The 13,266-nt window shown below is 39.6% G+C and overlaps 2 protein-coding genes across 2 annotated transcripts; one reads left to right on the forward strand and one right to left on the reverse strand.

Annotated features, from left to right (window-relative positions):
- Positions 1-1,239: 1,239 nt before the first annotated feature.
- On the reverse strand, positions 1,240-8,430 carry LOC102078172 (up-regulator of cell proliferation-like). The gene is made up of 2 exons (XM_025904991.1): positions 4,895-8,430; positions 1,240-1,288 (listed from the first exon to the last, which is right to left on the reverse strand). The coding sequence occupies exons 1-2, from the start codon at positions 8,428-8,430 to the stop codon at positions 1,240-1,242; spliced, it is 3,585 nt and encodes a 1,194-aa protein (XP_025760776.1).
- A 2,062-nt stretch (positions 8,431-10,492) lies between these two features.
- LOC109199966 (uncharacterized) lies at positions 10,493-12,923 on the forward strand. Its single transcript, XM_019355324.2, has 3 exons — positions 10,493-11,049; positions 11,322-11,604; positions 11,789-12,923. The coding sequence occupies exons 1-3, from the start codon at positions 10,811-10,813 to the stop codon at positions 12,431-12,433; spliced, it is 1,167 nt and encodes a 388-aa protein (XP_019210869.2). The 5' UTR covers positions 10,493-10,810; the 3' UTR covers positions 12,434-12,923.
- The last annotated feature ends 343 nt before the right edge of the window (positions 12,924-13,266 follow it).

Below are 13,266 nucleotides of genomic sequence, written 5' to 3' on the forward strand. Positions count from 1 at the left end.
TCACTTTTTTCTAGTAGACAACTTTTTGACAGAGGCAGAAAGAATTCTTAATACAATCATTGAGGGAGATTCAGACATAGATCTTTCAGAAGATGAGAGTCATATGAGCCAGATAGGAAAGGGTGAAAACCCAGGAGGAGCCAGACAAAGATTATCAAGATGCAGGGGCAGATGTAATGGAGAACGACACAGGGTCAGCTGAAATCTGCCGTCATCCTATCTGGTCCAAAACCAGCATGTAGGACAATCAGGAATTTTTGATTTTGACTGAAAACAGTATGGGTAACATGCAGAAATGTTTCCAGTAAATTGATTTAACTTATAATCATAGTGTAAATGTGTTGTAAGTGAACTATATCGGATATTGGAGTAAATTTTATTTTGCTAAATAATTTTCCATTATAGTCAAAGGAGTTTGCAAAGAAAAGCGTCTGGACTTCTTTAAGTTGCTTGAAGACGTTTCACCTCTCATCCGAGAGGTTCTGAAGAAGCTTCTCCTTTGACTACGATGACCTGGATGACTGAGAACCTTCACAGACAATTTTCCATTATCTTAGGTTCATGCCTTTGTTTGGAGAATGCAGAATTGGAGATGATGGTACCCTAATGACACTTAATGATTGGAGCCCACAGCAGTATTTCCAGCAAACAAACTAATTCAGGACTTGTCCTTGTTGACCAACCAGCGTATGGTACAGGATTCAGGGTGTAGTTTAAACAACACCAGAAGAAATCAATAGCTTTTTAGGAATCTCAGTGTACATTGCATGCCTTGGATATCCGAAAATTAGAATGTACTGGGCTGCCAAAACAAGAGTCGCAGTTACAGCTGATTCGATGACATGTGGTCATTTCTACAAGATCAGGTCTTTGCTGAAAGTAGTCGATGATCTGCCAGAAATTTTTTTTTTAAAAAGAATTTCCTGGGGAAAGTCGGACCACTTCTAAAGAGAGTCCTTCAAGGTTGCCTCAGTCTGCCCAGGCCAACAAAGGTCTTTATGATGAACAGATCATTCCATTCACTGGCTGTCCCAATTCACAAGTCCCAAGACCTGCAGTGGTTGTAGAATATAATATCGACATGGGAGGGGTTGACCTATCAGATTGCATGCTCAGCTTTTACAGAATATCTAGTCGGACCAAAAAGTGAACTGTTCGCACCACGCTTTATTTCATTGATTTGGCCATCACCAACTCCTGGCTTCAGTACCATCAAAATAGCGAGGACATGCAACGACCTCAAAAGAACTCCCAGTACCTGGAGTTCATGTGCCTCTTGGCTAAGGAACTGATAAACAAGGGACAAACATGTGAACAAGACCTGAATAATATCAGTGATGTAGAGTTCTCTCTAGAAATCAAGAAAAGGATTGAATTTTGTTAGTTTCACATTCGTGATCAATGAACTCCCCTTGTGCACTGTAGTGCACATGTTGTAAAATTTAAATAATATTAGTTAAAAACAAAAATTTTTTTGCAATGTGTTTTTTAACAACCCAACACTTGGTTTATATGAAAAAAATCAAAATCAAAATACTTTTTTTTTCCTGGGTCTCAGGAGGATAGAACAGGATAGGACTTTATTTACTGTATGGTACACCTGAATGCATAAAAAGTCAAAAATAAATCAATAGATGAAAAATGGCAAAGCTTGTGGGAAATAATTACAAAAGGGCATACTTGTTAATACAGTGAGAAGATTAGATTAGATTAGAAAAATGCCCAGATGACAAATTTGACTGTGAGAGCATTGAAACAGTCAGGCAGTCAGGAAGTATTTCCATCACAGAAGATAGTTTCTCTTTCTATCTTCAATATGTACACACTTCTGATCCTGGATTTCTGGACTAAAACATAGTAACTGTAGCTAATGGTCCCAAAAGGTTTATTCTGTTCATCTGGAGGTACCATTTTCAATGGGACAAACGTTTCGTCACTCATCCAAGTGACTTCTTCAGTCTCAGCTGACTGCAGGTTTCACCAACCTTATAAACACTACATTTGCACAAAAACTGAAAGCAGCCCACTGATTGAACAGTGGGCTATGAGGTCAGTTCCTCGATCGTTAATATGCAAATTATCATGACCACTGATCAACAACCACTGATCAATGGCCATGAGTACCATTCACAGAGAGTTGGAGTGGCTTTCGCTATCTTATAATCACAGCATTGTAAGATGGCATAAGATGTACCCTTAGGCCCCCTCCTGGATTCAGATATGGTCTTTCGCTTTTCATGTAATATAGAGATCTGAGACTGATACTATACAGCAAGTTTAATCAGAAGCCTGACTTAGGAAATAACAAGCGGTAGATGGCAGCAAATAGCCATTGATCCATCTTGCTTTCCAAACCGAAATAAGAAATAGTCAACAGACTGTTGCACTGAATGGTGGTAGTGTAGCTTAGCTCATCATGTCCAAGAAGACTTGTCTATTGTCTATGCAATCTTAATTGGCTATTTAACCACCTGTGGGTGCAATAAATCTGTTAAATTTTCATTCCTGTGGCCAGATCCTAATCAATTTATGGCACATCTTCTGTTAGTGTACTGTTCCAGTTATCTATCATTTCTTCATCGTCTGTCTTATTTATATATATTTTTTCAAACTCTGCCCACTTTGCTGTTTTAACTTAAATACTGAAGTAGACAGTCATTGGCTGCTACTAACAGTTTGTACTAAAGGATACTGAAGTCTGTGTTTTGTGCAATCAGTTTTTGTCTTAGTCTGCCTGTGCTCTGAACTCTGATCTTGTTTTTACATTTTCGTGGTTGCAAAATGATTTTTTTTTACTCTTAAAAACTCCTCTTGGCCTTCTAAACTCATTTTGCCTCTTTGTCTGTTCAACCAAGCCTATATTCAGACCCGTCTCAGTGGACTGGATCAGACAAATGTGGAAACACTAATGAATCTTTGGCCACACAGTTTGTCTGAATTAATTAATTTAATTCTCCCAACACATTAAAAATGAAGGCAATAAGACATCACTAACATCATTTTGAGATCTGTTGATTAACATTCTACGGACGGAAAGACAATTTTATATCCACATCACTGAGGTCATTTTAACTCAACACTGACATAACATTAGCAGAAGTTTAACTCTGCAGATCATACCAGATATACAATGAATGTTCCATCAAAACATTTAAAAAATATATATAGATACATATAAGATTACATATGTCAGAGAAGGAAAAGATAATTTTAAATACAGAATAACAAAGTCACATACTTAGCATATACTCAGATTTGCTTCAAAAACCTCAAACATGTAAATATTTTACATCAGATCCCCCAGATACAGCACTGTTAGCATTTTCATTTTGACTGTCCTATTAAAAGAATGGAGACTGAGTCATCTATAACACACATAGTGATTATCTAAAACAAAGCAAAAGGATGTTCATATGCATGTGTGAATGTACACGAGCTAGTGATTAGCTTGAGAATTTTTTTAGTTTTAATATAATTACTTGAATTAATTACTTAAAAGTGCAAAAAACCTGTGAGCAGATTATTTTTCAAACAGAGGTAAAAGTAACCAAAAACTTCTTTAAAAAAAAACTTGCTTTAAATCATATTGTTTAATATGTATGTGGGTGTTAAAATATTTTAAGGTTTGTCTTATGAAATACTAGTTTTTCTTATTAAATTATTTAATAAGCTTTTCTTATTAAATCTTATTAAATTATTATTTTCTTATTAAATTAAATGATCTGGGATTTGTTTTTCTGTACACAAGAACAAAAAATGAGAAGGTATGTAAGTTGTTACTTGATGTTAAATGATTTCTTGAGGCTTTTTTCTGCCTGTTCTTTTGTGATGTCATTCCAACTTTCAGGAATATCAGCAGGGTTTGCATTATATTCTTTGGCAAGGTCCGTGTTGTACTTTGCCATTACATATTTCCAGTAGTCCGATGCCTCAAGGCTCGAATCTGGAGTGATTTTCCAGTCTGGGTAAATTTCCTTGTAATTCTTGTAAGGGTGACCTTGAGGCGACTTTTGTTGTGATTTGGCGCTATATAAATAAATTGAATTGAATACCCTTTGTATCAATGCAGCTAAAACACTGCTCACTGATCACAGAGGAAGAGCATATATCAGTGACAAGTTTGTTTGTTACATGCCAAGTGTATTTACCCAGACCCTGTGGCCTATGCACTGCAGCAAAGTGCTCAGTATGGGCTCCTCCTTCTGCATCACAGAGAACTTTGCAGAATGGACACTGTTTGCCACAACCAACCAGTTTGTTGAAAAACTCATTCTCAGGCTGCACATTGAGCTGCTGTAACTTCACTTCAAAGTTCAACGTTTGAAACTCTTTTCTCAGATCTTGGTACATCTCATTCACAGACACTGTGAGCCAGTCAGCAAACTGTTTCTTGTCAGCATTGTTCATAAACATGAAAGCACCAAGAGCATCTTTGGAAATGACCAGTTAATCACCAAGTTCTTTACAAATATCTTCAACAAATGTCTTCACATTATCACTCTTTTGTGTTTTTGCCTTGCTGATGGCATTTTTTATGCTTCTGATACATGAGTGGAGATGTCGGTCCTCAAACTCAGATACTGTTGACACAGTTGAGCAGTGCTCCACTATTTGGTTGAGTATCCACGTCTTTACATAATCCTGATATGAAGAAATATATCTCTGGTAGTTTTTAAAATCATCCTTCAAAAGCAGATCCAGTAAAATTGAATACTGGAAGAACATTCTTGTTCTGAACTGCTCACATGTCTGCATTTCATGAATGATTTTAGGACCCAGGGATTGACTGATAAAGTCTTTAACAGCAGACTTCAAGCACTGGTTGGTGAATTCTTCTGCTTTCTTTTGGCATTGGTCTTCTTTATTAACCGCATGTTTGAAATCATCACAAAACCTGTCCTTGTTTTTCATCAGACATCTGTATGGATCATTTTCTTCATGCACTTTCTTAAACTCTCTGGCTGCAAATCCACAGATGTGCAGTTTTAGAGAAACTTCAAACTCAATGTCTGTTGCAACATCCAGATTCTTATCAGTGATGTGTAGGATCTCCTTCATGAATGTGTCACAGTACATTTTTTTCCTTCTCACTTTTTCACTCACAAACTGAGTGCAAGCATCTATGATGCTGTCAGCCAGTTTTTGTGCAGCCATTATGTATTCTTGAATGTTCAAAAACATACTTACGTCCTCGCCTCTATTTGAGTATCTTTCAGCTGTATATCTGAAAGGCACCAAACCACAATCTTCCAGCCTTTGTTCTAAAAGTTCTTGTGAAACATCCCCTTTATGTTTCAGGCTTTCTTTCAGATAAGATGATGCATTCCTGAAGATTTGTGCAGCTTGTTTTTCAGAACAAGGAAGTCCCTTCAGCATGTCGTTCCACATCTTGTGAAACTTATTTTCAAGTTCTGTCTCTCCCATCTGAACATTATTTTTCCAGCATTCGTGAACCAGTCCCCAAACTGCATTTTCAATCTCTTTTATGTGATTCTCTTTGATTTGATCAATTTCTATCATTTCCTGTGTTATTTCTGCTGCTGCTGTGAGCTGATTAAAAACACTCCTTTCCAATTCACGCCGAAGGCTCTTTACATTGCTTGAGAATTCCTCTTTGTATCCTTCTACAAGATAAACATGACCCTCTGTTTTCTTAAAATATTGTCTCAGATTTTCTAAAAGTCTTGTCTCCCATGTGGACAGCACTGTGGAGGCTTCACTTTTCAAAGATGTGAGAAATTCTCTCATGTCAGAAGATTCAGCTTTTACAGCAATTGTACCAAAATTGGAAATTCTTTTTTCTGCATTTGTTACCCAGGTGTACATTGCTGTTTTGAATTCCCACTCCCATTTGTTGAATTCTGTGCAGAGTCTCATGTATGCATCAGCTACTAGGTTGTTTCTGAAGCTGAAGATGAAGTTTTCGTGCTTTACTGCATTCCATAAGTTTTCCATCCACTCTTTGAAATCCAAGATATCCTTAGCTGAACACTCACAGTTTCCCAGCAGTTGGATGATGTGTTTCTTGAGCTCATATACAGCCTCACTGTAGCCTGCATTGACTGGTGCCATTGGTGGGTTTCCATTCCAGAGTCCAGGAATGTACCAGTTCCCAGTGTCTGGACTGTACTCCATCACATCAGTGAAGCTCTTGTTCTCCTCTTTCTTTTCCATTCTGGCTGCTGCCTGGGTCATCTCATTCAACTGTTCCAGGAGCAGTTTCCTGTCTCGTGAGTTCTTCTCATGGGCTGAAACATCGGACACATTCTGGTGAACAAACACACATCTCGGCTTTTTGCCCACCTCCTTCATCCTGAGAAAAGCATGCACAACTATTTGTAGGATGTCCTTCATTTCAGTGGAATTCTCCATTGCAATATTAACAATGGTGACATCACTCAGCCCCACAACAAGTGTAGCAAGCTCATTGTCGTGCTCATAGCTGTTGTCTAGTTGAGCAAGTTCTGGTGACTTTAAGCCCTCAGTGTCAATGATCAGCATGAAGTCACAGTTTAGGACTTTTTTCATGTCTTCATTGATTTTGATGAGCAACATAAAGGCACCTCGAGTACATCGACCACTGCTGACTGCAAACTGCACTCCAAACATGGTGTTAAGGAGAGTGGACTTTCCTGTGCTCTGAACTCCAAGAACTGTGACTACCAGGATCTTTCTGTTTGGAGACACCAAGTCACTGAGCTGAGAGAGAACATCACTCACCCATCTGAGAGGGATGTTGGATGCATCTCCATCTACAAGCTCAAGAGGAAATCCATCAAGCAACAACTCAGCACACAGTTTGGGCAGATGCTGCAGCTGTTGACGTGCTGGATCTGTTTGTGGAAGGGACAGTGAGGCTTCATAGATCTGACCCATTTCATGGAAGAAGTGTTCAGTCCCCAGTGAGCTGTTGGAAATTTGTCTGTCAATCTCCTTGATCTCCTCTTTGTTCTCAGGGTTCTTGCATTTTTCTTTATATTTCTCACGAAGTTCAGACAGTTTTACACGAGACATGTTATCCAGGTTCATTTGCATCCATTTCAAGAAATAAAACCTCTCTGTTCCTGGGCTTGATATTGCATTGATAAACCATGTCATAGCTGTCGACATGTCATAAGAGTTCTGCTTTTTCCGCAGTTCTTTTTTCTTTTTCTGAAGTTCGCTTTTGTAATCTTCTATATTTTTAGAGCCAATCTTCTGAAGTCGACATTCTTCCCTCTGTAAGCAGGTCAGTTCTTTCCATATTTCACCTTGTCGTGGAAGCTGATCTTCTTTGTATTTCAGGATGTCTTGAATTTCAGCAGTGATGGCTTCTGCATTTCTCTTTCCAGTCTGGCACTCTGGAGAGTCTTCTTCAACCAGGATTCCCAGTTTATGTGCAATGTCTGCCATCTGCTCTACTGGGATCTTTATTGCTGAGTTCTCAACTACATCTCGGACTTTTTCTCTGAAAGTCTGTATAAAATCTGCATCATTCTTTTGTTTCTTCTTAGTTATGATGTTGTTATTATTCAAGCCCAGTTTGTTTGCTACTGTTCTTTCACCATTACCAACTAAAAAGATCTGTGTCTTGTGGTTTTGGTTAGTGAGTATACTGCGCTCGGACTCAGAGTCCAAATCGTCAAAGAACACAAAAACTGCAGCAGATGTCTGACACAAAAAGGAGTATTGTGTTTCAAAAGATTCAATGTCCCCACGAAGGTTAGCTACAGCCACTGGCTGACTGAAAATATCAATGTTTGTGTTTCCACCAGGAAGATACCAAGTAATTTCAGTCAGTCCGTTGGATATTGCTCTTGGACTGTCACCACACTCCATGTTGCAATGAACAAAGGTGTCATGGTACTGCTGAGAATTGCTCAGAAGCTTATTGAGAATCTCTGACTTGGACAAGGAGCACTCACCCAGTCTGACAAAAGAGATCATTGGAAGTTCAGACAGAACGATTCTGTCTTCAATGAAGCCCTTGGACTCGGACAGAGACTGAGGTCTGTACTTTTTAACAATGTCTCTCATGGCCCACAGCATGAGTGTGCACTGATTGGTGTCACAATTGGGAAGCAGCAAAGGAACAGAGAACTGACACATGGACATTTTTACTGCCATTTCCTGCTGTACAAAACCATCAGAACACAGAAAGAGAGCAGTGATTATGTCGAGTGGATTTGGCATGTCTGTGATCAATGATTGATCATTAAGTTTTATCCTATTTCTAGCTGTGACATTAACCATCATCAGTTCCTTTAGAAAATACCACGGGAGGTCTGATTTATACTTGGCAGGTTCATCATTAATCATCTGCTCATCAATCTCAAGTAATTTGCTACGTGATTGTTTCTCCCTGTAGTACCGCTCCAACCCCAAGTCCTCCAATACGCTCACCAGGTGCCTCCCTGTTGATATAAAAATTTTTGTTATTTCTGTAACCATCTTAATGACTCCGTTTCTTACACATACAAATCTAATAACATCGTTTGCATAAAACGACCACTTCCTGTGGTAGTCTTATAGCTTTCATATATATACATAGGAATACCGCAAGGTATACCGTATCATTTTTAAAGTGTGTACCACACATTTGGAGGGTTTTTTTTAATTGTGTATATAAATATAAATATTTGTTTTCCGAGAAATTAAAATCATCAAATTAGTCTTTTATACTTAGTTTAAACAATGTTTTGTTACTTTGTTGTTTATGCAAAGTATTCATCATTGTGATTTGTTTTGTATTATAAAAGCTTAAAAAAACAAATAAAAGCTATAAAAGCATTTCTTTAAGCTTAGTTTCTTAGTTTTAGTGATGTTTTTATACATTCATTTAAGGGGTATCATCTTGTTTAAATATTGCTAATCTACAGTGTCTTTCTTTTCTAGACATACTACAGGGAGTGCAGAATTATTAGGCAAATGAGTATTTTGTCCACATCATCCTCTTCATGCATGTTGTCTTACTCCAAGCTGTATAGGCTCGAAAGCCTACTACCAATTAAGCATATTAGGTGATGTGCATCTCTGTAATGAGAAGGGGTGTGGTCTAATGACATCAACACCCTATATCAGGTCTGCATAATTATTAGGCAACTTCCTTTCCTTTGGCAAAATGGGTCAAAAGAAGAACTTGACAGGCTCAGAAAAGTCAAAAATAGTGAGATATCTTGCAGAGGGATGCAGCAGTCTTAAAATTGCAAAGCTTCTGAAGCGTGATCATCGAACAATCAAGCGTTTCATTCAAAATAGTCAACAGGGTCGCAAGAAGCGTGTGGAAAAACCAAGGCGCAAAATAACTGCCCATGAACTGAGAAAAGTCAAGCGTGCAGCTGCCAAGATGCCACTTGCCACCAGTTTGGCCATATTTCAGAGCTGCAACATCACTGGAGTGCCCAAAAGCACAAGGTGTGCAATACTCAGAGACATGGCCAAGGTAAGAAAGGCTGAAAGACGACCACCACTGAACAAGACACACAAGCTGAAACGTCAAGACTGGGCCAAGAAATATCTCAAGACTGATTTTTCTAAGGTTCTATGGACTGATGAAATGAGAGTGAGTCTTGATGGGCCAGATGGATGGGCCCGTGGCTGGATTGGTAAAGGGCAGAGAGCTCCAGTCCGACTCAGACGCCAGCAAGGTGGAGGTGGAGTACTGGTTTGGGCTGGTATCATCAAAGATGAGCTTGTGGGGCCTTTTCGGGTTGAGGATGGAGTCAAGCTCAACTCCCAGTCCTACTGCCAGTTTCTGGAAGACACCTTCTTCAAGCAGTGGTACAGGAAGAAGTCTGCATCCTTCAAGAAAAACATGATTTTAATGCAGGACAATGCTCCATCACACGCGTCCAAGTACTACACAGCGTGGCTGGCAAGAAAGGGTATAAAAGAAGAAAAACTAATGACATGGCCTCCTTGTTCACCTGATCTGAACCCCATTGAGAACCTGTGGTCCATCATCAAATGTGAGATTTACAAGGAGGGAAAACAGTACACCTCTCTGAACAGTGTCTGGGAGGCTGTGGTTGCTGCTGCACGCAATGTTGATGGTGAACAGATCAAAACACTGACAGAATCCATGGATGGCAGGCTTTTGAGTGTCCTTGCAAAGAAAGGTGGCTATATTGGTCGCTGATTTGTTTTTGTTTTGTTTTTGAATGTCAGAAATGTATATTTGTGAATGTGGAGATGTTATATTGGTTTCACTGGTAAAAATAAATAATTGAAATGGGTATATATTTGTTTTTTGTTAAGTTGCCTAATAATTATGCACAGTAATAGTCACCTGCACACACAGATATCCCCCTAAAATAGCTAAAACTAAAAACAAACTACAAACTACTTCCAAAAACATTCAGCTTTGATATTAATGAGTTTTTTGGGTTCATTGAGAACATGGTTGTTGTTCAATAATAAAATTATTCCTCAAAAATACAACTTGCCTAATAATTCTGCACTCCCTGTATAAACCCATGCTTAGATTAAAGTAACACAACTTAAAGCTTTTGTTACCATACCTCAAACACATGTACCCATACCTTAAACAAAAGCGCTGCTTTGCACTCTAATTGCAATTATGCAACACACTTACTCCTTTATGCAACACACATGGTCCTGCATACTACACTCTATTTCATACATAAGACACTTCGTTCAAAAATGAAATTTCAGGGTGCCATTTGGAAAACACATGTATCCAAAATACAAAACACATCGGGTAATTGCAACCACTCAAATACACACCTGAAGGCACTTACTTGCAAAACTGAACACCAATTAGCCAACTACAAAAAGCCCTCAGTTTAGCCATTTCAAGAACTTTGCAAGCATGGATGGAGGGAGAGCAAGAGGAAGAGGAAGAGGAGGAGGAGGAGGAGGAGGAGGAGGAGGAGGAGGTCGTCGAAGAGGCCATGCACGGACCCATATTTCTGATGATATAAGAGCAACTTTGGTGGACCATGTCATCAACCATGGCCTGACCATGAGGGAAGCTGGGCAGAGAGTCCACCCACATCTAAGCCGCTTCACAGTGGCATCTGTAATAAGAACATTCCGACTAGAAAACAGGTATGTCGTCACCTCTCTACCTTCTACTCTACTATGGTTCTTATAGCACTGTTCTACAGTATATCACATGACCATATCAAGTGTACAGGATATTGCAGGGTGCTAATGCTCCTTTTGCAGCCAAAGTGGTAGTTTTTGTGAAACATACCATGATTACTCATATTGAAGTACAGTGTTGTACAGTGGATGATACAGTATATACAGTAAAGTACTGTAAGAAAAATAAGCAAACCGATGACAATATGTGGTTGTATGTGGTTGTATTTCTCTAGAATGACTCGAAGACCTTCTGGGGGAGGATGCCAATGCCTGTTCACACAACAGCAGGAACTTGCCGTTGTGGACCTAGTGAGGGCAGACAATGCCATCCGTCTCCACCAGCTACGAAAGACAATACTTGCAGACAGGCAAGTGTTCAACAACATAAACCATGTGAGCATCACCACCATCAGACGCATCTTGGGAAAACACAGCATCACCATGAAGCAGCTCTACAGAGTCCCATTTGAGAGGAACAGTGACAGGGTCAAAGGACTTCGAGCTGAATATGTACGGGTAAGTGTAACTGTCCTTTACATTTACAATACAGTATTGGTGAAATCCAGTAGCAGCTGAATATGTACCATATCAGTACCACATGGATCCATTCTGAGAGCTACACAGGTACCTGTGTGATGAGGTGAGGGTTCTGTATGTGTAGCACTGTAGTACAGTAATATGTTCTCTTCTTTTTTTACAGAGAATCTTGGCCATGGATGGAGCTGCACAGCCTCATGAATTCATTTTCATTGATGAAGCTGGATTTGACCTGTGCAAAACAAGACGACGGGGTCGTAATGTAATTGGCCAAAGGGCAATTGTGCACGTGCCAGGGCAGCGCGGGGGAAATATCACATTGTGTGCCGCCATAAGCCTTCGAGGGCTTCTGCATCATCATGCAAAACTAGGTCCATACAATAGCCAACATATACTCACATTTCTAGATGCTCTCCATAATATAGTTGTACAGAACAGCCCAGATCAGCCCAGGTTTGTGGTGATATGGGATAATGTCAGTTTCCATCGGGCTGCTCCGGTCCAGGCCTGGTTCTCCAACCACAATCAACTTGAAGTGGTATACTTGCCCCCTTACTCACCATTTTTAAACCCTATAGAGGAATTTTTTTCAGCTTGGAGATGGCGTGTATATGACCGCCAACCACATGCCCGCATGCCTCTTCTGCAGGCAATGGAACAGGCCTGCGGCGACATTCAGGTGACAGCAATCCATGGATGGTTTCGACATGCAAGAGGATATTTTCCCCGGTGCCTAGCGGGAGAAGACATTGCTTGCGATGTCGATGAGGTCCTGTGGCCAGACCCCAACAGACGGCGGGATCCATGAGCCCACGTATGCACAATTGTCATGATTTTTTGTGTTTACAGTATAGTGTTTTTTCTATTACTGTATTATGGGTTGTTGTTTTTTTTGCTTTATCTGACTTCATGGTACTGCAATGTACTTGTACAGTGCTGCAATGTACAATATTGAGTAGGCCTATTTGCTTTTTTGGTTGTTTGAAAATGTGTCTCCTGCAAATATGCCTTCTGAATAAACAATGACAATCAAAGACTGCAGTGTTTTATATAAAGTAGACTAGTGTGTTCACCCTGATCTGAAAGTGTTTGCATATGATGCAAGTATGTGTCATTTTGTCAACAGAGTTACATTTTGACAAAGGAATGTTAGGTTTTGATAGCAGAGTTTAGGCTTTGAGAGTAGAGTTTCAATTTGGCACAGATGTGAATGGTATATTTCCCAGTGTTGTGTCATGTTTACTTGTGTTTAGAGTTTTGGCACAATGAGCGAAGTTTTGCAAAATGTGTTCAAGCAACGGGCAGAAACTGTAATAAGCACACAATGCACCAACTACACACTGATGGTATGAATGAAAAACACGCCTGGCTTTTGCTTTCTCTGTGCACAAGGTAGGCTATGTCAGTTTGAGGTCATACTTTTGTCATAGGTCCATAAACATAGTGGGATCCGAACTTCAAGTACTGGTGTTTATTCACACACATCAAACCAAACACAAGTGTTTATTTCCAAGTCAAAACGAAATAGTAATTTCACTGAGGAAAAAAAAGAAATCAGTCTACATTGTGTCGTCTCTCTGGGTCCGGCCACAAAGTTTCGTCTACATCACATGCAATGTCCTCTAATCCAAGGCACCGGGG

The sequence above is a fragment of the Oreochromis niloticus genome, unplaced genomic scaffold, assembly GCF_001858045.2.
Source record: "Oreochromis niloticus isolate F11D_XX unplaced genomic scaffold, O_niloticus_UMD_NMBU tig00007942_pilon, whole genome shotgun sequence".
NCBI lineage: Eukaryota > Metazoa > Chordata > Actinopteri > Cichliformes > Cichlidae > Oreochromis > Oreochromis niloticus.

Bases quoted from the DNA above. Each gene is read 5' to 3' on its own strand.
- LOC109199966 (XM_019355324.2), top strand. From the start codon at position 10,811: ATGGATGGAGGGAGAGCAAGAGGAAGAGGAAGAGGAGGAGGAGGAGGA. The intron at 11,050-11,321 runs GTATGTCGTCAC...GTATTTCTCTAG, and splicing joins ACATTCCGACTAGAAAACAG to AATGACTCGAAGACCTTCTG. The intron at 11,605-11,788 runs GTAAGTGTAACT...CTTTTTTTACAG, and splicing joins TTCGAGCTGAATATGTACGG to AGAATCTTGGCCATGGATGG.
- LOC102078172 (XM_025904991.1), bottom strand. From the start codon at position 8,430: ATGGTTACAGAAATAACAAAAATTTTTATATCAACAGGGAGGCACCTG. The intron at 1,289-4,894 runs GTTTTGTGATGA...CTTGTTTATCAG, and splicing joins CTGATGAAAAACAAGGACAG to TTCCTTAGCCAAGAGGCACA.